Source organism: Pezoporus flaviventris, unplaced genomic scaffold (assembly GCF_033815535.1).
Source record: "Pezoporus flaviventris isolate CSIRO_AGI_PZ_B2104156 unplaced genomic scaffold, CSIRO_AGI_Pfla_v1 ptg000031l, whole genome shotgun sequence".
In the NCBI taxonomy this organism is placed as follows: Eukaryota; Metazoa; Chordata; class Aves; order Psittaciformes; family Psittacidae; genus Pezoporus; species Pezoporus flaviventris.
In genome coordinates, this window is record NW_026892579.1 from 69010290 (window position 1) to 69036857 (window position 26568).

General features: G+C 48.6%; 1 protein-coding gene across 5 annotated transcripts in view; it reads right to left on the reverse strand.

Moving 5' to 3' along the window:
- CFAP61 (cilia and flagella associated protein 61) overlaps positions 1-26568 on the reverse strand; it is a 103107-nt gene that overhangs the window by 15632 nt on the left and 60907 nt on the right. For 4 of the 5 annotated variants that reach the window (XM_061461760.1, XM_061461759.1, XM_061461762.1 and 1 more), the window contains 7 exons: positions 22077-22175; positions 18184-18352; positions 16159-16333; positions 10130-10422; positions 5880-6207; positions 5283-5374; positions 2867-3072 (listed from right to left, as the gene is read on the reverse strand). In XM_061461760.1, the coding sequence (XP_061317744.1) occupies positions 2867-3072; positions 5283-5374; positions 5880-6207; positions 10130-10422; positions 16159-16333; positions 18184-18352; positions 22077-22175 (1362 nt within the window). The remainder of the gene's footprint in view (positions 1-2866; positions 3073-5282; positions 5375-5879; positions 6208-10129; positions 10423-16158; positions 16334-18183; positions 18353-22076; positions 22176-26568) is intronic. The other variant, XM_061461761.1, reaches the window with a different exon arrangement.

A 26568-nucleotide genomic window follows, 5' to 3' on the forward strand; every position in this document is an offset into this window, starting at 1 on the left:
CCTATAGCCCCCCTTCAGATACTGGAAGGCTGCTATGAGGTCTCCACGCAGCTTCTCTTCTCCAGGCTGAACAGCCCCAACTTTCTCAGCCTGTCTCCACACAGGAGGTGCTCCAGTCCCCTGATCATTCTCGTGGCCTCCTCTGGACTTGTTCCAACAGTTCCATGTCCTTTTTATGTTGAGGACACCAGAACTGCACACAATGCTCCAGGTGAGGTCTCACGAGAGCAGAGCAGAGGGGCAGGATCACCTCCTTCGCCCTGCTGGTCACGCTCCTTTGGATGCAGCCCAGGATACGGTTGCTTTCTGGGCTGCAAGCGCTCACTGAAGCCGGCTCATGTTCATTTTCTCATCAACCAACACCCCCAAGTCCTTCTCCGCAGGGCTGCTCTGAATCTCTTCTCTGCCCAACCTGCAGCTGTGCCTGGGATTGCTCCCACCCAGGTGTAGGACCTTGCACTTGGCATGGTTAAACTCCATGAGGTTGGCATCAGCCCACCTCACAAGCGTGTTGAAGTCCCTCTGGATGGCATTCCTTCCCTCCAGGGTATCAACCGAACCACACAGCTTGGTGTCATGGGCACACTTGCTGAGGGCGCACTCAATCCCACTGTCCGTGTCAGTGACAAAGATGTTGAACAAGACCGGTCCCGACACTGATCCCTGAGGGACACCACTCGTTACTGGTCTCCAGCCGGACATTGAGCCATTGACCACAACTCTGTGTGTGGCCATCCAGCCAGTTCTTTATCCACCGAGTGGTCCATCCATGAAATCGATGTCTCTCCAATGTAGAGACAAGGATGTTGTGTGGGACAGTGTCGAACGCTTTGCACAAGTCCAGGTAGATGCCATCAACTGCTCTACCCCTGTCCATCAGTTCTGTGGCCCCATCATAGAAGGCCACCAAATTGGTCAGGCAGGATTTCCCCTTAGTGAAGCCCTGCTGGCTGTCACCAAGCACCTTGTTGATTTTCATGTGCCTTAGCATGCCTGCCAGGAGAATCTGCTCCAAGATGCTGCCAGGCAGAGGTGAGACTGACTGCTCTGTCATTCCCTGGGTCATTCATTTTCCCCTTCTTGAAAATGGGGGTTATATTTCCCTTTTTCCAGCCATCGGGAATTTCACCCGACTGCCAGGATTTCTCAAATATGATGGACAAGTCCTTTCCAGGGAGCTCACCCTCAGGGATGCAGCCGACACCACTGCTCCCAAAACACGGCTCACAAAGCATCCCTCTGCTGTTAACTGAGGGGCTTGGCCGGGTGCCCCCTCCTCTGCTTCCAGCAGACACTTGCACTTCCCTGTCTGAGCAGTGCACAGCTCCTCACCCGTGCTCTCTGGAGCTCTGCGACACTGGACCAGCGGAAGGGCAGAAGCCAGAGGAGGAGGTACAGAAGTCAAAGGCTCTTCAGCCCCTGTCTCAAGAGATCAGGTGCTTCGTTCTACAGAGTTTTTGACCAGCAGATCACTGTTATGATGCAGTTTCTTTTGGAGCACGGCACATCCTGTACAGCAAACTTGTACAAGCTGTTACCTAAATAACAGTGCTTACTATGGAAACTCTGCTACCATTTATGTCTTTCTTCACACCAGTTACAAATACAACGAATCAGAGCTGGAGACTTTTAGGACACCACTATCAGCTCTGCATCATGACATATATCCATTTGCTTCTGTGCTTGGCTTTCTGTCTCTGAACCATCCCAGGTTGTGTAGGTGCTTCACTTCTCCATCTGTGACAATGCAGGTTCCCAATCCACCACTTGTGAGGGATGTTTTAGAAGGAAAATCAAAATAGGATGTATCAGCAAATTCTTCTTTGCCTCCTGTTTCAGTTACACGCTCAAGGCGTTCTGTGAATCTTTCTGTGAATGAAACTCAAGGCTGGGTTGGGGTTTTGTGTTTGTTTTAACCAAGCTTGACTTCCAAAGCACTTGTTTGCACTGAGGCAAAAGGAACCAACCAAGTCTGAGTTTTCAGGCCAGGTCTTTTTTTTAAGCTATGAAATTCTGGAGAAGCAGTAGCAGATTAAAGATGTGCTAGATTGTGTTTCCCAGATAGGCCTCTCTGTAATAACCTCCTTAATCAAGTTTTCATTTCCAAAGGCAATGAAGAATCATCTCAGAGGAGGTGGCACATAAATCTTGCTAGAAACAGCTCTTCAGTCCCTCCCACCTCCTGCAGACCTGACTTGGGACACGGAGCCCACCAACTGCTGTGGGCACAGCGGGCAGAGGGAAGCACCTCAGAACACTGCAGGACCTGTGCCATGGTGGGAGAAGTCCTGCAAGGTGAATGAGGAACCTCCACTAAATAGAGTCCTGACACAGCCTCCAGCTGTAGAATTCACTTAAATACCTCACTTACATACAGAACACTGTCTAGAGGATAAACTTCATCGTTGGTTTTATCACCAGATGCTCAGGCACGTTGTGAGTGTGACTGTCATCATGAGTGATTTAAAATGTAATTCATAAATGTCATTCAAAGTGATAAAAACATCCTCTTTTAAAAGTGACTTCTGACTATGAATCTTCAGCAGAAAAGGACTGGTCAGGTTCAGCTTAATGAGTCAAACCTACTGAATATTCTAAGCAAAAGTTATCAAGATGCTGAGATGCTCTTTCAGATAAAGGGTGGTTGAGAAACCACTGCTCCTTCTCTCAGCAGATCTCAGTCACACAGCCCTGTGCAGGAAGCTCTCCAGGGCTTGCACTGCCACTGAGAATTTTGCCCAATAGTAGAAAATACTCTTATAAACCTATTTTTTGCTCTAAGAGAAAAGAGGCAGAAGCCATAATAAACTAAGCCTGCAGTTCTGTCAGAATGTGGATGTGATGAACAATGTTGGGTTTCTCTCACCTGTAGAGGTCTGTAATCTGCCCTTGGTTCCAACGATAGCAGAGATCGTTGAGAAGACGCTCATGCTGGCCATACAAGCAGATGTAGTTGGAGGCAGGAAAGGGTTCCTTTGAAAAGCAGGTGATGCCATCGACCATGCTGTATTTGTTGATATGCATCCTGAAGTAATTCCCTTCTCTTGCCTCTCCGGTGATGATCTCCATCCCCTGGAACAGAACACACAAGGGAAGCTGTAGAGGTGGAACGAACCCCAGAGTGGGCACACGCAGAGGACAGGGCTCCCCTGCTGGTATTTACCACTTCTGAAAATCCACAGCCCCTTTTTTGGCAACAGCCTTTATCCAACAAGGTGCTTTGCTGCAGTTTGGATGCAAACACTTCCTGTGTGGGTTAGGCCTTGGTAACTGCACACAAACTGCAGCGTACGGGCAGGTGGGCTGTGCTGCCAGCCCCCAGTGCCATTCCAGACACCATGGGGTGCACCGGCACTTGGGACACAGGAGCCAGGGGGACCTGGGACCTCCTGGTGCAGCAGCTGGGGTCCCCAGGCAACAGGAGGTGCCTGTTTCAGCAGCTGAATTGATCTTTATTCATGCCACTTTATTCTGCAGACTCTGCATTACTGCAGACGTGTGTGCTGTAGTTTCCTATAGGATAGCACCTGACGTACAAAGAACACAGGGGTGTTCCTGTACTCCCTCTCCTGATTTATAACTACGCATATATTTTCATATATGTATATACAAACAGTATATGTCCAGAGTCCAAATGGCACATCATAGAAACTATGGCATTGCAGGCAGAGGGTTGGCACAACCACATTAACCAGCTCCAAGCAGACTTCAACATTACAACTTAAAGGCTTATCACAGACCAGTTAAGCATTTTGGCTTTGTGTAGAAGTTTTCCATAGTCAGAGGTGTGACCTCCAACAAAGGAAGAAATACAGGAAGGTTCCTGGTCAGTTCTAAAGCAAACTTCAATGTTTTCTACATGCACTGTGCACTAGATGCTTGCCCACAGCTGAAGGAGGCTGGGCTTGATCTCTTGGGATGCTTCCACCTTTCAAATAGTGAATTACTACTGCCTCTAAAAAATACACATGCGTATGAGCATGTGTGTGTATATATGTACATACGCACACACATGTATATTGATTTAGAATTGCTCTCCATGACTCCCTCCTGCTAATTTGAGTAAGGGCTGCCACCAACTCTCCTATCAATAAAAGACTAATAATGATGGGTGTTGATGCTCAAACTGCGGTATTTAGGTTCAGCTGCTGAAATCAATCACTTAAAAGACACAAATGTAAAGATTTGCTTCAGACCTCACATTGCAGTGGGATGATCAAATAGCTTGAAGCTGTATTCATGTTCCAGTTTTATCCATTTCTGAGACCTGTTGCTAGGCTACAGTCCCCTTTGTTACTTCCACATCTCTCTGCTAATACATCTCACTGCCTTCGCTTACTCCTTCCTCAGGAAATTCTTTCAGGATTTACTTGAAGTTCCTGGAGTGGCTGTGGAGATGTTCCCTTTTCAGAGAGCAGGTAAGCAAAGCTGCAGCAGAACAATTCTGACCATGTTCTAGCAATCTGGAATGATAAAGCCAGTTTTTCACTCCCTGATAGTCCTTTCTGCTTCCCAGTACATGCTGCTTTGGCCAGCTCTTCTTGATCTGCAAAGCTGGGAAACAAGGTGAGCCATGCTTCGATTCCTGCCCCCAGAGCATGGATTCCTTTTTAAACAAAATCATTTCTTTCCATGGACCATTTTTGCTTGAGTTCTAGAATCAACACTGAAGTAGTCTTTTAAAAGCCACTCTTTAGATGAACTACAAGAATGGGCTTGATGCAGAAATCCCTGAGGAAAAAGGTATGATCTGCATGAATGGGGGCTTGTCGAGGTGAATGGTCCTCTCTGGCTTTAAAAGACGTGAATCTTGTCCTACTCTTGTTTCACAAGTCAGGTTCTCCTGTAGGAGAAGCATCTCTTCACTGGTATCATGGGACAATCTCCTGTGCAGCCCAGCTGTGTGAAGTGCTTCCCCACCATGAGACAACTCTCACGGCTGCAGCACCAGCTACTTTCTGCCAGTGAAGTACAGAGCACCCCTTCCAGAACACATCCTTTCCCTACTGCTCTACAAACCAACCCCATTTCACTGACAGACCACACAGGTTTATCATCTCTATGATTACACTCATGCATCTCTAGCCCCTTACTGCAGGGAGGAAAGAGGTTAAGCACTAAGGCTGAAAGGGTATTTTAGTGAATCTCAGCTGATCATGTCCTATGTCCACTTTACAGAGACCAAGGTGTGCGGTGCCTGTGCAGGTATCTGTGCCATCCTAAATAAGGACATCTTCCCAAATGGAGGACAAAACAAAGGAAAGTTCAGTACTGCAACTTACATGATCACACAGGGAAAGTTCCAAGTCCAGGCGGATGGGGATTCCTGGTTTAGCAATATGCAAGTAGTGATAGCCTCCAGGAAGAACACCTCCTGCCAGGAGGGAAATAGGAGATTAATTAAATCACAAGCAAAGAAAAAATAAAGTATTTGTTTGCTCTCCTTCATCTCTTTTTGTTTGTCTCTTTACTAAATGACTCTAAAAATGGAACCAGGAACTTATTTTGTTTTGGTGGACTTCGTGTTATAAACGTTCTTGGGTGCTCTTACACATATGGGTGCAGCAGCCACACACTGGAAAGTTCTGGTTATAGTTTTATTGATCTTGAACTTGGAATAAAGACACTGGGTTTCACTGGAAACACTCCATGTTTACTGCAATGTAAGTGAAAACAAAACTTGGCTTGTTAGTAGCAAAACTACTAAAGCAGTGTAAGCTTTTAGTGCAACTCACTTCTCTCCACTGACTAGATAAGGAACTTTGAGAGCTTCACTGCCATGAGATGACAGCTTGGGTGAGGTGGAGCTACCCTGGTTAGATAAAAAACATAAACACCAAGAAGGGTACGAAAGTATGAGAGAATCCAGTTGGACATACCTTTAATTTTGCACCCTTTGTATGTGGGAATGAGTCTGTCTGTGCCTTCTGATGCCACAGAAGAGGGCTGAGGGGTTAGATCCAGGAGACTCAGCATTGATGCAGCGAGCTCAAAGCCAATCTCTTTTGAACTGAAGTTGCTGTGTGTCCACTCATCTACATAGTATCTCCTGGAGTACTTTGTTAAGGGACCTGCAGCCCTGATGCTCACATCGTTAGTGCAGAATTTGGTATCGATCACAAGTCTCCCATCAAAAACCAGGCAAGCATCATTAATTGCCTTAAAGGTTTCATAATCCACCGTCCTGTAGGCAAAGCTAAAAAATGCCTGGAAAAGAGATGTAAATAAGTGGAGGTTATTACACATCAGTTACTGGCTCTTTCCATAAACCAAAACCCACTTTTCATGTTGAACATTATGTATCTTAAAAAACACGAACATAAAATAAAGTATGATTTTATAGACACAGAAAAATCCTTCTGACGCAGGAGTTACAACTACTCAAATCAACCCAACAGTAGTGAGGAGAATTACTGAACTGGACTCATCTACTTCTGGTTACCAGAGGAGCTTTCTTTTAAAAACTAACAGTAACTGTGTGGAACAGCCTGAGTGGTTGTGCAGGTCTGTGAGCTTATGGAACAGACTTGAAGCTTTTTCTCTTCTTTCAAAGAAAAGCCAAACCAAAAAGCTAAGAAATAAGAAAGGGCAGTGTACTCTGCATCTTAACTGCATCTTATAAACCTGTTTTCAACTGTTGTGCCTGACTCTTTGCCACCAAAGCACGTCACCCTGGCACCCAGCACAGCGACCTTCAGTGAAACAGGAGAGAGGAAATGAAAATCATTCGGGGGCAATGTCATCCCCACTCAGACCACAGCAGCAGAACTCCAGTGGAAGCTGTGGAGGCCAAGGGGTCTGAGAGGGGTACAAAAGGACTGAGTACCCGCATGAAAAGGAAAGCATTTGCATCTGTTATCCTTGATAGTGATGTCCATTTTGGAAAGCCTATCCAGACTTTGTCAGGACTGAAAGACATCTCTTAACTGCTCCAGATCTGGTTAACACTTGCTCTGGGAGGCAAAGCAAATACTGATCTGTACTCCCTTGGTGCCTGGGACTGCTGGGCCACTCCCGGAGACAGGGCACGGGTCTAGATGGACACCAGATCCCTGTACATCACCCGTGCCAGCCCAGGGAAGGCTGTGTCTGTCTGTAAAGTCCTTGGTACATCTGGCACTCACTTACTGAGTTTGGTGATGAGCAGATGATACCCATTCACTGTGGTTTGTTTTGTGGGTCTAAAAAGAGATGCGACTTCTGTTCTTGGGTAACACTGCCTGAGCTGTCTGAAGTGGCCCTGAGGTAGGGATTTGTCTCAGGACCAGCATCTACTGACGCCATGAGCTCATCTTCCCCACGGGAAGATTTCAAAGTCATTGAAAGAAAATCCCCCTAAATCCTTCAACTCCTCCTCTGAGTCTCAGAGAAGAAAGCGCTGATAATTCCCGTCCTTTGTCCTCCCGTGGCACCTGCACAGCGCCTCTTCTGGGACACGGGGAAGCAGCCCAGCCCCATGTCCCAGGACAGGAGCTGAGCGGCAGCGCTGCGGGGCCGGCGGTGTCGCTGCGTGGAACAGATGCACAGGCAGCCCGCGCTGCCGGGCGAGGGATGCCTGAGGAGCCGCTCTCACACCCTGCACAGCCTTGTGTCTGCTCCGCAAGGCACCACCAGGGAGGAGAGTGAGAGCCACGCACACCTGATCCCTGCCTGGGTATGGGCTTTATCCGGTTGTCTGTGCTGCCTGAAAGGAGCGTCTGAAACCTGGAGCCAAACATGCGGTCCCCGAGGACAAGAGTGCTGCGGAAGGTAAAACCTGCATCACCCGGAGGTGCTCAGCTCTGAAACGTGAGAAATGAGCAGCAGGGAAGGGAGGTTGGGTCACTGCAGCTTGGAGCCAGGGGGCACACACAGAAGAGCCCCTGCCCTAGGCCCTCACCCCCATCTGAGCACCACAGACAGAAGCGGGAGAAGATACAACTGTGAGCAGCATCTTTGCAGTTGCCTCTTCCAAAGGATAAACAGGAGGCTGCCAGAACAAGTGTCCCAAAACCAGGGTAAAACAAGAGTGCACACTGGACACTGAGGGTTGAAAGCAGTAAGAGTGACAAGGTTGAGAGATGTTCTGAACAAGACCATGGTCTGCAAGGGGTGCAGATGAAGACTGACCACCTCACTGGTACAATACAGTTTGTGCAGCTTCAGAGCCTTTACAAAGAGCTCTCCCTTTCGTCAGTGCCCTCAGCTTTTAAAATCGTTATACAACACAAGCTGACTGTTGCTGCCCACCATCAAGAAATACCACTGTACAGGCTGGGGAAAGGGTGAAACAGCACATGTCACCTCGCTGCCTTCACCCTGACCAGCCCAAGAAAACCATATGAGGGCAAACCAGCAGCAGTAACACGTTCTGCCCTCAGCACCAGCCTCGGAGAGGAGGCGGTTGTGAGCCGGGTAAAGGCATTACCTGATTATCCCACCAAACAGCGTCCCTGGGGGCTGAGGGCAAGTGCCAGATGCTCACGACTAGAAAAAAAAGCACAGGAGAGGAGGGAAAAGAGGTCTGGGAATGCCAGCAACGCTGGTGTGGCAGAGCCAGGCAGCAGAGGAGCTGGAGCCGCTGGGCTTTTTGCAAGGCAGTACATACAGGTCAGGGGATTGAACCCATCCACAGCATCCCAAAGCAGGCGCGGGCACGAGGACCACCCAGCCCCAGTGCTGCTCACAGCAGCCGTGTCACCGAGGGGAGGGGAGGGGACGGCAGCGGGCTCCAGGCTGGGAGCCATCTGTCAGCCCGGAGGCAGGCAGGGAGGCAGAGGGGGAGGCAAGGAGGCAGGGAGGCAGAGGGGCAGGGGGCAGGGAGGGAGGCAGGCAGGGAGGCAGAGGGGCAGGGAGGGAGGCAGGGGGGGAGGCAGAGGGGCAGGGGGGGAGGCAGAGGGGCAGGCAGGGAGGCAGAGGGGCAGGGGGCGGACAGGGGGCAGGCAGGGAGGCAGAGGGGCAGGGGGCAGGCAGGGGGCAGGCAGGGAGGCAGAGGGGCAGGGGGCAGGCAGGGAGGGATTTTCTCCTGCTGTTCCACCCTGCAGGACTCTACAGATCAAGCTCCCCCCGAGCTGCCAGCCAAGAGATGATGTTGGCTGAGAGCACTGAAGGCCCGAGCACAGCCCGCTCCCGGCGGAGGCTGCTCTGTGAGGCCTGACCCAAAGGTGATGGGTAAAGAGATGGGCTGGTGGTAGGTGGTGGGTGGATATTCACTCACAAGAACAAGAACCGCATGGAGATCTCTGTGGAGAGGGATTTTAGGGAAAGAGGAGAGAAACTGAACAGGGACATATGAGGAGGGAGTGAGGAACGTCACTGCTGATACAGAGAGCAAAGTCAGGAGACTGCCAGCAAATGGCTTTGCGAGGTCTTCACTCCACCAGGAAGGGCTTCGCTATCCATGTGTTACAAAAGAAAAGGACTGGGAAAGCCCAGTGACCGAGAGCTTCCAGCGAGGGGAGCCCTGCTGGGGATGCACGCAGCTCTTCCCTCCCAGGACTGCAGGACTCTGCCAGGGAAGCGCGCAGGGAGCCGGATGGCTCCCGGCAGGTGCGGGTTTGATGTGGCTCTGTCACAAGCACGTGGGTTACCCCAATGGTGAAAACCAGAACTACTCTGCCCATCAGGAAAGCACCAAACCCAAAGAAGGGCCACAGCAGAGAGTGTGCACATTAATTTGCTTAGATAAGGCACTGATCCCATAGATGAGCAAACGCACAGCCAGGGATGTAGGGGGAGAAAGATGTGTTTAAAACACATTTTGATTGCATTACACAGCAGGCCTCTACCCTTTTTGGCTTCTATTGTGACTTAATCAAATGCACAGAACTATAGGCAGGAGGAACTGCAAATTTAAATGATAAAAGGATTTCTGGAATTGTTTAGAAAATGAATTAGGAGTATTTGTCACTCAGCAGTGAACGACTACTTGTGAGCCAGGTGACTTTAATACATTGTGATCCACATCAGGCAGGGTACAGAGATGGGTTGGTTTGGATTTTTAAAAGCCAACCCTTTAGACTAACAAGTGAGTGCTCAATCTGCTCCAGACAACGAGGAAACAGCTAAACCAAGGAGGGACTGTCTAAATTTGGTGGCCTTCACCTTAAAAAGCCAGACTGATGGAAGTCCAGTGGAAGCACACACTTACCGAGCACTGCAGCTGGAAGGGTTTTGTGCTGGTGGTGAAGGAAGCACATGTGATGAGGTCTGGGTCACTGCCTGTGCCCCACTGTGCCAGGACACTGTCCCAGTGCACCGACACGCCGGCCTCCACCAGTGCCTGCCCCACGGCGCCTTCGAGCTCGTTGTTGTTGAGGCACGTCACGTTGGAGCTGAGCGGAGGCTGCACCAGGTGTATGCGGGAGCCAGCGATCCCGAGGGACAAGAGGGCTTCTACCGTGGTGTAAATGTCAATTGTATTCCCATAGACAATGACGTTCCCTGAGGGAAGAGAAAAAGGGGAACAATTTCTAAGATGTACAATGAAAACCTTATTAGTGTAACTGGGATGATAATACCACGGAATTGCTCCCTGTGACCCTCTCACTCCTCTGATGCTATGAAGCAAACAGCGTTACCTAGCAACAGTAGGCAAGATAATTTAGTGAAGAATCTGTACAAAACATCCCACAAAGTAGGCAAGTACTTCACATACAAGTATGACATTCACTCTGCCCCTCTGATTTCAAATTATTTTGATTGGAAATCCTCTAGGGAGGAAAAAAACCCAGCATTTTCATTTTGTTCTCCCCTCCCTCCTCAGTTTTGCTCATTCAAATACCTTACGGGGCGGTTGGACGGATGAGCGGGAGCAAATGAAACACTTCATGCAGAGAAACCCCACAAACTGTGGGAAGACCAAGTTTAGAACACAAACCTGAAGGATGCTTCTGACCAGTACGTATGAAAACAGGGACTGGGTACAGGCTGGGTGGAGAATGGATGGAGCAGCCTGAGGAGGACTTGAGGTGTTGGGTGAGAAGAAGCTCCCCATGACCCGGCTTCAGTGAGCGCTTGAGCCCAGAACCCCCCCATGTGCTGGGCTGCACCCCCAGAGTGTGAGCAGCAGCTCAGGGAGGGGATCCTGCCCCTCTGCTGTGCTCTGGGGAGACCCCCCTGCAGCCCGGATCCAGCTCTGGGGCAGCAGCACAAGAGGGACGTGGAGCTGTTGGAGCGAGGCCAGAGGAGGCCATGGAGCTGCTGCGAAGGCTGGAGCAGCTCTGCTCTGGAGCCAGGCTGAGAGAGCTGGGCTGGGGCAGCCTGGAGAAGAGAAGGCTCCTGAAGGGGAGACCTGAGAGCAGCTCCAGTGCCTGAAGGGGCTGCAGGAAAGCTGGAGAGGGGCTTGGGACAAGGGATGGAGGGACAGGCCAAGGGGAATGGCTTGAACCTGCCCGAGGGGAGACTGAGCTGAGCTCTTAGGCAGAAGCTCTTCCCTGTGAGGGTGCTGAGGCGCTGGCACAGGGTGCCCAGAGAAGCTGTGGCTGCCCCATCCCTGGCAGTGCTCAAGGCCAGGTTGGACACAGGGGCTTGGAGCAAGCTGCTCCAGTGGAAGGGGTCCCTGCCCGTGGCAGGGGTTGGAGCTGGAGGAGCTTTGAGGTCCCTTCAACACAAACCAGGCTGGGTTCTGTGAATGTTCTAAAGAAAAATCAGTGTAGAATTGTAGAAGATGTTTCAGGAACAGCGTTTTGCCAACAGCAGCAGCAGCTGCCTCCAGAGCAGTGACTGCAGAGCAGTGACTGCACCCAGAATGGGACAGAGAGGGGACACTCCTCAGAGTGTGACTTTTGGCAGCATGTGTTTCCCTGCAAGGCACTGCAGCCAGCAGTGATGAGCAGGTAAGTGTGCCTCATGCCACTGACTTGTGTGTTTGTCTCAGCACTGGTATTTATGCTCACTCCAAGTGGTAGCATCCCCTATAAACTACATTTTATTATTTTATAGGCTAACCTGCTTTCACTGGGACCATGTTTTACTGCATGAGACACAGGGCAATACTAAACACAGCATCCACAAGCTCCAGCAACCAACAATATTAATAAAGGTTGTTTACAGATGTTCTGTTATTCCCCTTTGACTGCCTACAGGGTTATTTTATTTGTCCATATCCGTTTGACTACTTGTAGCTGACAAATAAATACACTTCTTCCTAACTGCCAGAGGAAAGAACTGCCCCATGGATAGACCTGCTCAGGAATGACAGGAAGCGTATTTCTGCTGTTCACACCAGCACCCAGAGGGACAGAACGATTTTACCTGCAAATGTATTAACCTGAAATCATAAAAGCAACACAGAACACGTATGAGACGTGATAATGGGAATTCCCTTCAATATGTACATTGCTAGTCTGACTTCCCAAGCCCAAAGAGCCCTTTCTGTGGCATGCCCAGCAGGATGTCTGCTGTGGGCAGCACTGTCCTCAGGAGAGCACCAGAAGAGAAGGAAGACATAAGGTTAACCCTTTTTTCCCACTGCTGCAGCAGGGTGCAATGCAAGAAGTGAACAAGCAGGACTAGTGGTGAAATTCAAACTTTGATATCTCCATATTAAGTAATCTGATGTGCTAACAGTGCAGTAAGAACGTGGAGCTGACAGCCCCACATCATTTACACATTCCCAACCAGTGAAAACCATGAGCATCTGAAGAGGATGCAATGGCTGGGAGAGGGGACTGAGAGGTGTTCTCCAGACTCAGAGCCTAGCAGAGGTCGGTTCTGGCTCCAAGCAGCAGGTCTGGGCACCTGAGGTGCCTCTGCCATTGGGCAAAGCCAGGCTCCCTGAGGGGCAGCTCAGTTGCTGCATGGCACACGCTCAGTTCCATGTTGGCATTTTGTGTATCACATCAGATTCCAGCCTGGCATTTCCCAAGGAAAATTAACATTCTGGTTTATATGGTAATAACAAATAGAGCTACATTAGCTGAAGGAAACCATTGCTCCTTTACTGACCTGTAAATCAGCAGTTTATGGTTTCTGCTTATTACAATATTAGTGGCTTTTTAGATTACAGAGCTAGTAGTGTAGGAACTACAGATATTCATTACAGACTGAAATTATGTTCACTGGACAGACAGCAGTTCCTCAGCATGCTTTTATTATTTAACTACATGAAAATGTACCTGTGAGTAAACGCAATAATCTTCCATGGGAAAAAGCAGCCATAAATAAAGCTGGTTAGAGTAGTTGTACCAGTCAGTGCTAGACTGCCAGCGCTGTGCAGGGCGGGCTCATTCATCCTCCACAAGTGGAAGCTCAAGATTTCACTGACCCCAGCATGACCCGAATCTCTTTAGTTTGCAAAAGCTACAGGAGAGAACCAGTTTTAGCTGCAGCATCAGTGGCTCTGGTCGGTGATTCATGCACTGGAATGTTAATGCGAGAGTATTCCCACAAACACACTTTTAATAAGGCAGTAACTATCTCTAGGTAAAGAGAAAAAATAATTGCTCCATTTGGGGCCATTAGAGCAGTTTTGTTCCTTACTTCCCTTCCATCCCACTTTTATCTTCATGGAAAGCGCAGCGCTGACAGGGGCTGGATTCCAATCAGTCACGACAGCTATGACAGCTCCATGCATTAGGCTCCAGTGTTTCATCAGGGAAAGGCCCTTCCGGAGCCGCCACCATTCCGTCCGGGACAGAGGCTTCCAGCCTGGCACTGGGGCCCCACGGCAGCTGGAGGAGGAGCTGGCGGTGGCAGACATGGCTCTTGGAGCCACCCTTGGTCTCACCATCCCTCGGGAGCCCCGTGGCTCCACCACAGTGCGCACACACCACTGCCACCACCACGTGCCATGTACGGGGTGATCCTGCCCTACTCACAGCCCCCAAACCAGCCCCCACCAGTTCCACCCACCCAGGACGCAGCAGTACATGGTGCTCAGTGAAAACCCAGCTCTAACTCTTGATCTGGAGAATTTCAGAGGTGAAAAGTAAAGGCAAACGTCCACCTTTGGCCAGCGCACTGCAGCGGCAGCACAGCCCGCAGACAGCTGATGGACTTCCACATCAATTGCTGGGCTCCACAGGAGCTCTGCCTCTGCACCTCCATGAGCCTGTCACCTATTACTCCCTCTAGAAGAGGCCAGGGGCTGAAAAGTGGACTCATTTTCAGAAAGAGCAGGGATCTTGGATGCAGCCATGACCAAGCTGCGAAGAACAACGTTCGTAAGAAATAGAGCTGGAAAAAGAAGCAGGGTGAGGACGAACAGAAATGGAGATTGGTGGAGAAGGACTTGTCCAGCTGGGCACTCTTCATAGCTTACATCTGCAGCACCAGAGAACACAAAGTGGGAAGAGCAACGAAGGGGAACCAGAGCCAGAGGCAGCATGAGGACAGAGGGGTCAAATCTCCCACAGAGCATGTCTCCAAAAGGTCCCTCCAGATTGGACTCATTGGGAGTTGTGGATATACCTTGTAACTGAAGACAGGATGGTCCCTAATGAAAATCTGCAGCTTTACACCACACCACCAGTCAGCAGCAATAATGAAATTACCACAGAATCCCAGCCTGGTTTGTGCTGAAGGGACCTTAAAGCTCCTCCAGCTCCAACCCCTGCCATGGGCAGGGACACCTTCCACTGGAGCAGCTTGCTCCAAGCCCCTGTGTCCAACCTGGCCTTGAACACTGCCAGGGATGGGGCAGCCACAGCTTCTCTGGGCACCCTGTGCCAGCGCCTCAGCACCCTCACAGGGAAGAGCTTCTGCCTAAGAGCTCAGCTCAGTCTCCCCTCGGGCAGGTTCAAGCCATTCCCCTTGGCCTGTCCCTCCATCCCTTGTCCCAAGCCCCTCTCCAGCTTTCCTGCAGCCCCTTCAGGCACTGGAGCTGCTCTCAGGTCTCCCCTTCAGGAGCCTTCTCTTCTCCAGGCTGCCCCAGCCCAGCTCTCTCAGCCTGGCTCCAGAGCAGAGCTGCTCCAGCCCTCGCAGCAGCTCCACGGCCTCCTCTGCATGATGATTAATTTTAATTTAGTATTAATAAACCAAAGGTGCATTTGTCCCCCAGCAGCAGAGGTGCTGTAAGGCCTGAAGAGCAATCCCCAGGCGCTGCTTCCACCGCGTTCCTGCACAGGGATACTGCAGCACATTCCAGGACTGGGCACACAGGGATTTACATAAAAGAGTAGGAGCAGCAAAGAGAGAAGCCCAACAACCTCATCTCTCTATGCAAACACAGCTGTGCCTGTTGGCAGGACATGAGGTGAAGCACTGTGGGCAGGGCTGGGGTCACTGGGACTGCTGCACAGGCTCCATTTGCCTGCCTGAGGCCAGGACACTGCTGGAGGAAAGTGTGAGCGGAAGCACTGTCATGTTTGCTGTCTCCTGTCCAGATCATTGCAAGACTTGGAGTATGATAAAGAAACTTCCAGTGTCTTGAGGACGTCCCTAAGGGTCTGTCAAGCCGAACATGAACCTTGTAGACCTCACCAAGGAACCCCCATGTTCTCCATGAACGAGCCAGATGACCTACACCCTTAGGAAACTGCTCTTGTTGCACTCAGCAGGATCTTTCCACGAGGCCAGCTTTCCTGCTCTGAACTCCATCCTTCTCATCACGGAACCAACATTACATGAACAACTCTCTTCCGTAGCTGAAGTTCAGCTCAGAAGCCTGGATGATTCCAGGTATTTTCACAGCATACACTTTCAGTGCCTGAACTAATGAACGTATGGAGCTGGGGACAGGCTGAGGAAGGGCAGCAGTGGGGGACATCTGCAGAGATGTGTGATTTTAAGGGTTAAAAAAGAAATATTGGGATCCTCAGTTCTGTGTGAAGGCCTGTAACGGCTGTAACCCAATACAAAGAACCCCCTTACTATTTTAGAGCTGATTTCTTTGTGTTATGCCTCAAATCCAGATATTTTGCTATATAGAAAAACACATCCACTAATTAAATTATTATTTAATTGGCTAATTAATGCCTCCAGCCAGATTTGCATTTGGGACTCATTCTGGTTTATATAATAATCATAGCTAATCAATTTATCTCAAGCTTTTCTTTCTGAGCTACACATGTGGGTATGAAAAATGACAACAAATGGTAAATTCATCTGGAAAACAAAGCTCAGCAGATGAAAGGCTTTGTTAGAATTAACCAAGCACCAACTGCAGCATGGAGTTAAGGAAACAATGAGCCCAGGAAACACTGCTGTGGGTGTGTGAGTGTCAATGCAGGCACTCACCTTCCGCATTGACAATGTGCTCCCTCAGCCACCACGCTGCCTTTGCGCAGTCCTGATTGTCATTGAGAGTAAAATGGTTGGAAGGGACCTTCCCTGTGTATCTCTGTGGCCACTCGCTCAGGACTTCTCTGGTAGTTGGGAGTTTACGGATATCTGCTCCAGTGGGAGATGGGACCTGGAAGAAATGAACGGGTGAGTGAACACATGGCGTGTATCTCGGAGAACTGCTACGAAGGGTTTTCAATACCAAGCACACAGCCTCAGGGTGGCTGTCCTTGCACATCCTCACCCCTGTTAACATTCAGCAGTAGCACACCCACCGGGGGCCACAGAGAGCACAGATTTGTGCGAGCCTGAGCACACACACGCAGGTACACGTGTGTGCACACCCCATACTGCCTCTGGGATGGCGGTGACCACTTCAAAGGGTCGTGCTGGCACAAGGGAGTAACAACACAGGCAAAACGAGTGAAAGGACTTCACAGCAAACAGCAGAAACATGTAACTACGTGCCCGAAGGATCTCTGTGGTTATCTGGGTAACATATACCTTTAAATGACACTCAGAAAACCTGTGCAGCACAACTGCCTCCATCTTTCAGCATCAAAAATCAACTTCCTAAAATAAGAGAGGTTTTGTCCCAGAGAAAGGGACCAAGCCTGCTTGATGGTTGAAATGCCAGCAGCAGTGAGGTGTTATTTGTATAATGATACTTTACAGTAACAAATCAATCTGAATTCTATAGAGCAAAAAAGGGAGTCTCATCTACGACTCCCACAGCACCAGCAATTAAAGTCCCGAACAGTGTTCTCACTGCCCCTTGGATCAACTGAAATACTATCTGGCCATATAAAACCAGGCATGACATCAAAAGACTGACCTACCCAACAAGTAAATCCTCTTAATCATAATGAATAATGTTAGGGATTAATTTGACTGTGTGCCAAATAAGGGACAACTTAGGATGGACTAGAGCAATGTGTAATACAACAGAAACCAGATGATAAAAGTAATTCCTTCCTATTTTTTGGTAGAGCTTAAAAGTGAGAATAGATGACATTAGGTCTTCTTCTTGAAAGCAGATAAACCCCAGGTCTTGCCTTGCTTCCTTTCTCCAGTGTAGTTACTTCCCATAACTTACTCTGCCAGTCAGGGTTACCTCTACACTTCTTTTTATAGGAGCACTTAACATCATTCAGACCACACTTCAGCTTTTGGTTGTCCCTGGACAGCAAATGTGGATTGCTGCTTAAAGTGGCTCTACTCTGCAAAGCAATTACCGAGAACCCGGGGTTTCCTTGCTCCCCAGGCCTGTTGCACTCATGCAGGCCAAGCTTTCACTGCAGGGCTGAAGACATTCATGTTTGTGACTTCTGGTGAACAGCACTGCAAAGACCTGTAGACACACGCTCAGTGTGATCTCCTCATTTTACAGGCAAAATCCCTTGCTCATGCCAAAGCCAATCACTCAGGCAGAACCACTGCAGGCAACGGGGCTACACAAAAGGCATCCCAGGCTGGGTTCCTTCCAAGTTGAGGACAGGAGATGAGCTTGATTCCACATTTCACATGAAACTAAGGATCTGCTTCGATGTCACTGGAAACTTGGCTGTGTGCTACAATAACACACAGCACAATGTGCGTGCGCTGGCATGGTCATGGGGTGAGATGAGTAATTAATCTGATAAGGAATTCTTTCCATCACCAAAACGGTGATGATCAAACCAGTGATCAAACAGTGCTGGACCATCCGGAGGCAAGTCTCCTTGTGAAGACTGGGACCATGTGTCAAGTGGGCCGGTTCAGTGTCATGGTGGCAAACACACTGGCAGCTTTGCTTAGTACCTGATGCTGAGCAGTGACATTGCTCGTAGGAAACTCTGGAAAGCCACGTTTCCCATTGTGCAGCCACATTGGAACAGCACAACCTGCTGCACCCACGGGCTGTGGACTCGCTCAGCACCACTGCTCTGCTCAGCACAGAAACACTACTCATTGCAACAACTGCAGACACACACACCTCACCTGGTACTGTTGTCCTGCACACAGCACAAGGTAGTCGTACGGCACTCTCTGCTCCTTAGAAACCACCACGTATTTGGCAGCGCGATTGATGCTGGTCATTTTACCCACCACGACGTTAACCCAGGAACGAAGTGACATCTTTGCATGATCTTCATCATTAAAGCAGTGGCTGTGAAGGGAGACACTCTGTGAGTGACATGAGCTGACAGCAGGCATTAGACGAGATCAGTCCGTATGGAACACAGTTACACACTGACTGCTCTCTGCTAAACCCCAACAACCCCTCCCAGCACTGGGCCCTACAACCACATCATGTAAAAACAAAGTCACAACTACATGCTTTATCTGCTTTTTCTTTGCAGGCTCCTCCAAGGAAGAGACTTATGCTTCACAGGCCCTGGTGGCATTTTAACATCCGTGTTCTGAAGTATTAGCATGAAAACTTTGCAAATACCCTAGAAGCCAGGAAAGCAGCCCTCAGAGCTGGGAGGAAAGGCAGAGAGCTCCAATCTTCTCTTGGTGGCCCCTTCCCGGCTGAGCTGCTCCAAAATGCAAGAATGAAGAACCCTGAAAACATTCTGATCTGACCCCCTGCCCCAAACAGTCAGAAGTCTCTAAGATGCAGCTCAGCTCGTATGCTGGATGAACTGAACAGTAACAGGGGAGAAGAAGGAACTTTGCCATAGGCTATCCAAAAAAGCACAGAACTAGACAGGAAATGAGACACAGAAGCAGTGCAGATGTGAAAATACCAACCTGCACTAATTTGCAGCTGAACAATTTATTATTCTTAATGAAATGGGGAAGGAACTTTTATAATTTCAAAGCAATCCTCTTCATTGTGAGGCAGGGAACCAGAGGAAGGTTTGTGTGTTCTAACTGCAGAGCCCTGCTCCATGGGACAGTTGGGGTTTCCAGGGCCCCTGAAGGTTTTACAGACTGGGAGTTGTCCAAATGAGCAACCTCGACAGGAGCCTGATCTTTCGGGTGTGCAGGTTTTGAGCTCAGCTCTGGTGCTGTTAACTCAGCGTCGGTACCAGGCCACTACGGAACCTGAAACCACTTGTGGATTTCCAAAGCCTCACACAGCACCTACGTTTGCAGCTCTCAGATTTCAGCAGTGTTTCAGTGTAAACTGTCACACATACTCCACTCCTGGGTATGACGGAAGTGTCAGGGATGCTGCTACTTAAAAAGCCAATTTTGAAGCAAAATCTGAATGGAATGAACCCTCTTTCAATGCCTCAGCAATGAAAATTACAATCATTTCCAAAGGTCTGTCCTGCCTCAGAGCATGCCCCCCTTCCCAAGCCAGCAAATACCAGGATTTTTATTTATTTCTGCATTTGTACTATCCTCTTCTAATAGACTTCTGGGAAGACAATGATTCCTGAAGGTAAAACACTCCCATAAGAGGTACAACAGACACACCATTATAAAACACATGGAGGAGCAGAGAAATCACATCTTCATGTTGTGGTTTAAGCCCAGCCAGTAACTTTAGCCGGTAACTTTAAAGACAGCTGGGCTTAAACCAGGACTCTTCAACAAGGTCTGTTGTGACTCGTGAAGATCATGGAGTCTTGCAAGAGCCCTGCATTTTCATACAAACTGCTGCTGGCCATTCTGCAACTCAGTGCCTTCTGATACAGAGAACCTAAACCAGGCAGAATTCTGTTCAATCAGGTTCTTGCAGTAGGACTGAAGAGTAATGCTAAGACCAAACCCATTTCTGCCTTTGCGAAGGGATGAATCTGTGGGATCTAGCAAAAAAGAGTGCAACAGGCTTGAAGCAAGGCAAAAAGATGAATGGCTGGTGTCCCACGGACGTCTGGTTTATGAGATGAGTGACATGGCAAGAAGATGGAATTCGCACACCTTGGGTGAAAGGAAGCTGGGTCTCACCCCTGCCAGCACTTCAGGCCTGTGTGAGGATGGCCAGCGAAGAGATCCAGTCTGTGATCTGAAGTCACTGCAGAAGAAACGCTCCATCTACCACACAAAGCTCACGGCCATGCAGAGGCTCAAGAACTTTACTTTCTATCGATACCGAGTGATGAAAAACATTCCCCTTTCTTCCACAGGACTACCTGGACTGCAATATTAAAGGGAAGGGGACTGGGCTCGTGGTGAAGCATCTGATCCTGTATACTGCACCAGTGCTTGCAGAGCACTGGCAGCTGCTCTTTGCTATGAGCAGCAGCACACACGTTCTGAAAGAGCTGAGTGCTGTGCATTAATTGTGGTTACTGAGCTCCAGCACTATCACACAGGATGCCACAGACAAAGCTGCTTCGTGGCCTGAAGAATTTTAGGACAGAAGGCCTGGGCTTTCTGAGGCGCTCTGCATCCTCCGCACTCACAAACAGCAGAGGCAGTAAGTAAGGGAAGAAAACCACTGACAATCTGAATTGTAATCAGGCACACATCTATAAATAAAGCGGACATCAAGGACAGCTGAGGGGTTTCAAAAGCACCTTTATAATTGAGGAGCGCAGCTCCCAGGAGACTGGCACTCCAAAATCACAGGGATGCTTTCAAAAGCTCACACCCTGCAGAGTTCAATTTTCACTCTTAATCTGCTTTCAGATTTTACCAGCTAATTCTGGTGAGGCAGAGATGAAGCACAAGTTTCCATCAGGAAGGATGCTCTGTTATTGCAACCCTTTTTTACAGTATATGTAGGAGAAAGGGCACATGTGTTTACGTGAGCATACAGGCCCTTCATTTACTAGTTAAACACACCGCTTTCTGCAATAAAACAATCAATTCAGGTAACTATTTATAAAAATTCCAAAGGAGATAAGGTGGTTTTAAACAGGCTCCCATCACACCACCCTCGTGTCTTTGTTGAGAGCTCATTTTTAAAGTGCAGCAAGCAGAGAGTTGTTTTGCCATTTGAAAAGCTGGCCCTTTACTGTGTTGCTGCTGACTTAGTGAAAGATTTGGTAGAAACCAATGAGCAGGTTCCAAAGAGTCACACTGCAGATCTAAATAACTTGTACAAAGCTCATTCCCCAGCTATTCAAAATAGCGAATTCACTTTGATTCTATCCTCCTGAAGGTCCAGGACAATCACGTTCCTTTCCACAGCGAGGATTCCCAGACGCTATTCCAAAGTACAAAATACAACCATCAAACCAAATGTACTGAATTTAAGGGGGGATTCTGTAGTGTGGGTGTTACTGAGCTAAGATTTTATCCTACTGAACACAAGATATTTTACTTACTGGCCAATGAGGGAGCTTGTGGAACACCTGCTCCCAGCCACAGGCAGTGCTGTCCTGTGTCACAACCTCCCCTGCAGCTCCTGAGCACCAGTGCTGTGGCTCTGCCAGCCCAGGAGTGTGCAGGACAGCACCTGAGCTGGGCTGGAGGCACACAGCTCAGTGACAGGCACACAAACAGCTCACAAGCAGCAGAACTGACTTATCAACAGCAAGAATCCTAAACTTCTCCTGTACACTCAGCAGTCCCCACTGGTGACAGTACCTCACCACATCACCGGTCACACTGCTAATAGTAATTCTTGTCTGTTTGGTCAGCATTGCTTGGAGCAAACCCCATGAAAATTAAAAGCTAAGTAAAGTTCTAAAAGCAAGCATACATCTTGTGTCATTTTTCTTTAACCTGGAGATCTAAACAATCTAAAAAGTCTTGGGAAGCCGAGACCAGTGTCCTGGTGTAATAAAATGGACTGCTGTCCTGAAGTTACTGCTCTAGCAGTCATTATACTCAACTCATTTCACAGGTGAATGCATGGTGTACAGACAGACTGGGTTGTTTTGAGGCTGTCTATGTATCTATCTAAAATTGAGGACAAGCTCACAGAGCATTACAAAGTGTCACGTTCTCCTTTGAAGCTATGGCACTGTTTAGATCTGAAATCAAACCTGTTAATTAAAAATGCTCTGTGTCTGGAGCCTGGTGGGTCTTTTCCTGGAAGGCCGTGAATTGAAATCAAGGTCAGGTTGTTGAACTGCAGATGTGGCCTGTGGAAGGAAACCAAAACACCATGGTTGAAGCAGGGCCAGCTGCCAGGCTCCGGCTGGTAGAAGCATCACCCAAGTGCACGTCAGTGCGTGGTCATCCACTGTACGGCCAGCACCCAGCACAATCTGTCCTAACCCTGACAGTATTTAGACTCTACCATGTAACTAACAAGCTGTTCCTTACTGCAGGACTTACCTGGGAAACCACTGAGCCTGCCCAAACACCCCTGGTAGCAGTGGGAAAGGAAAACCAATTCCTGACAGTGGGAACTGGTCTGCTTCCTGTGCCGGGCCTGCTGCAGCTAGGAGGGCACGTCAGAGGAACAGTGCAGCTTTTAGTTCCATATTCAGGAGGATACAGAAAGCAATTCCTTTACATGGGGCACGTACAAAGTGTTTTGTCCTTTTGCTAAGAGGCACGCGTCTTTGGGTACCAGACTACTTTCTAGTTTCATCAAGGGCAGAGTGTGGTGGAGAACCAGGCTGACAGCGTGTTGAACTAAATGTGATCTGACATTTAAAACCAAATAAATATTATGAGTGATTAAGCCTTCTAATCTTCAAGGCTTTCTGTAAGTTGAGTATGGATTGATGCAAATGGTACAAAGGAATCAGAATGTTTTTTATCAACCAATGTTAATTTGTTATTCATACTTTTAAAAAATATATTCAAACAAAGTTAAAGGTCATACTTAAACCAAGGAATTTCAAGGTTATGGCTGCCCCTCTCAAAATGCATATTAATAGTTTAATTCTGGATTATGGATTATCTATGGTAAATCTCCATGCATACGCAGGCCAAGTGCAATGTGATAAATAACCTTCATGTAACAGAGTGCATATATTTATACAGATTATGGGCCTGATTCTCATTTAAATTAAGGTCACTCTGCAGAGGTGGGTGTAAACAGAATCTGCTCTCCATTTATGGCCACATTATGCTGGTTGAGGGATACAAAGTGGTCCTGATGGAAACCCGAGTTATCCCGACCCACTGAGCTGATTCCAAGTGCACAGAATGCCACCCGCACCGGTGCAGCGCTGCCAGCGGGTGCTTGCTGAGCAACTACAACTTCATACACCTCAACAGGATGGCTCCTTGGCAATGGATTTACATGTAATTATGAGGAAAAGAACTACACCAGTAGACAAACATGCTGGACACTCCCATCCTGCCTGTCCCCACAGCAGTGAATCAGAGAATCAGGATAACCTGGGTTGGAAAAGACTTCTAGGAACATCAAGTTCCTTTTCAGCTTAGATCTGAAATGACCTCTGCGCATCACATGCTGCATAGCCTCAGGCCAATAGGTCTCCAAGTCCAGGTGCTACAGCAACATGACTTTCAAATTCCATTAACAATATTTAGGATGAAGCAGCAGAATGAGGGTCCTAGGCAACATGAATATGTCTCTTTCATGAGTGCACTGGGATGCACTTTATTGATCTGGTCCCATCCTATTTTCTTCTGCAGATGCTCTACCCCTGTTTAGTCCATACACAGCCATCCAGCATTTCCATGGTCATCTGGCATTTGTTCAGTTCTTCGCCACTGAGCATGAGGCTTCACTTCAGACCTTTCACTCACTGTGATTTACTAACTAATGATTTACTTCTACCTCAGTGCTCCCATGGCATTCCCATAGGCCGCCATGATCCAATGTTTCCCATTCATTAATCCTCTAGGCATCAAAACGTTGATTAGCATCTCCTTAGAAGACTGGGATGAAATGGGTCAGATCTTCCATTCCCATTTTACAGTGAGAAAAATCAGGGCACAAAGAAAATGGGATTAGAGCTGCCAAAGAGGCAAGTGACGCTGGGGGCAGAGCTGCAGAGGCCAGAGGCAGGTACCCAGCACTGCCTGTGCTCCAGGAGCTGGCCCGCTGCCCTCTGGGCCCACAAGCACAGCTCTAGGCACATAATGGTCACGTTTTCAGAGAGGTAAAAGTCTTCTTCAGCTAAGAATCAAACTCTACTAAATGGCTAAGCCATGAGTGAAGCTTCAGTGTTAAAAACACAGGCTGGAATATGTGAAGATTATCAGAATCTTTAAAGAAAACAAGTAAAACCCACCACTGTCGAGTATTACAAAAGCTTGATCTCAAAACTGTAGCTGGTAATCCTAACCTTAGGATTTTAAATATATATATATAGAAACATAGAAGCTATGATTCTATATCCACAGTAAGGATATTGATGTGCCAAAACAGCAGATCTTTCTGTAATGAGATGTCTCCAACCATTCCTGAATGATTTTCCAGTAGTTCTGTAAAATGGGTATTGATGATGAGGATAGCTGAAAACAGTAAATCCTATTGACTGCAACCTATCCAACTTCCATCCCAGTCAGCGTTTATCCCAGAAAACTGATTGGGTGAGACAATAACAGAAGTTAAATATACTGAGACTAGCCCTGAGAAGGCAAATCTGTAGAGATGGTACCACACAGTCCGTGTTTCAATACAGAATGGTTTGTGTTGAAGGGACCTTAAAGCTCCTCCAGCTCCAACCCCTGCCACGGGCAGGGACACCTTCCACTGGAGCAGCTTGTTCCAAGCCCCTGTGTCCAACCTGGCCTTGAACACTGCCAGGGATGGGGCAGCCACAGCTTCTCTGGGCACCCTGTGCCAGCACCTCAGCACCCTCACAGGGAAGAGCTTCTGCCTAAGAGCTCAGCTCAGTCTCCCCTCGGGCAGGTTCAAGCCATTCCCCTTGGCCTGTCCCTCCATCCCTTGTCCCAAGCCCCTCTCCAGCTTTCCTGCAGCCCCTTCAGGCACTGGAGCTGCTCTCAGGTCTCCCCTTCAGGAGCCTTCTCTTCTCCAGGCTGCCCCAGCCCAGCTCTCTCAGCCTGGCTCCAGAGCAGAGCTGCTCCAGCCCTTGCAGCAGCTCTATGGACTCCTCTGGCCTCGCTCCAACAGCTCCACGTCCCTCTTGTGCTGCTGCCCCAGAGCTGGATGAGGACTGCAGGGGGGTCACCCCAGAGCGCAGCAGAGGGGCAGGATCCCCTCCCTGAGCTGCTGCTCACACTCTGGGGCTCTAAGCTCAAGTCCTCACTGATGGGTCGTGGGGAGCTTCTCTTCAGTCAGGCACTTAGAATCATAGAATCATAGAATAGTCAGGGTTGGAAAGGACCTTAAGATCACCCTGTTCCAATCCCCCTGCCATGGGCAGGGACACCTCACACTCAACCACGTCACCCATATCTACATATATACACATACATATTCATATATACACATACATATTCACAAATACACGCACACATATATACAGGCATTTAACTCCAAGGCTGAAAGCAACAGGCAACCTGGGGTGCTCAGCCACGGTTACGTTCAGGCACTGGCACAGGGAGGTAATGGCTCTGAGGGGTCTGAGCAGTGGCTGTACACACATGGCCACACTCTGTGCCATCCACCCCATTGCTCCATGAAGCAGTGTTACTTCTAGGCTAAGAAAAGGATGACTTGTTTATTTATTAAGGCATTTGATGCCTTCTTGCTGCCTACAGTCTCTTGATAACAGAAAACTACCAAAGGCTCTGAGAAACAGGCAGTGTCTGTAGGAGAGTGAACGTCTTCTGAGCGTCTAATACATAAATTGATGCCTAATATGAAGTAGGGTAAAAGCAGAGGTTCCTGTTTGGTGGGAAAGTCTTCAAGTTAAGAGCCTGATCGAAAGCAACGTAAACCAAGTGCACCTGCATTTTAGAAGCAACTAATTCCAGCAGGGATTCATGTTGCTGTGGATACAGAGGGAAGAACAGCTCAAAGATACTGGTAAAGCAGGGAGGGATTAGAGTATCTAGGGAAATAAGTAAAAGGTATTGGGTTTCATTGCACAGCTTTAGAGGACAGCTACAAAAAGAGTTTAAACACCCTTGTCCTTGAAATAAAATGGGACTGTCAGTTTACTGTGAGCATAAGCAAAGGCGCAAACACAGAGTTTTAGTACAGTACTTGAATATATAGAGAGATCTGTGTCTGTATCTCCTGCAGTTCGAACCTTGCCGTTCCTTGCCGCGTTTGTGGATTTTTTGCCTCATGGTTTGCTACCTGTTGTTTTCCTTCCTTGTGTGCATGGTGTAATGCTGGAGGCTGAGATGGAGGAAAGAGCCTGAGCAAATGATTTAATTAATTGCTCTCATTAAACCCTTCATTATCACAACTAATCACGGTCAAATCTCTCCTGTTATAACAACAAACTGGGTGACGCCTGTGTGTGAACCCAAGGGCTGCACTCAGCTGGAACAAAGCATCGCGCTCCCTGTGCCTGCAGGCGTTGGGGAAGGCTGGGATAGAGCAGGGGACAGAAGTGAATGCTTCCCCTGGCTCCTGACTCCTGTGGGCACAGCTCTGTGGCACAGCCTGCAAACAGTAAGGTTACTGTCCTC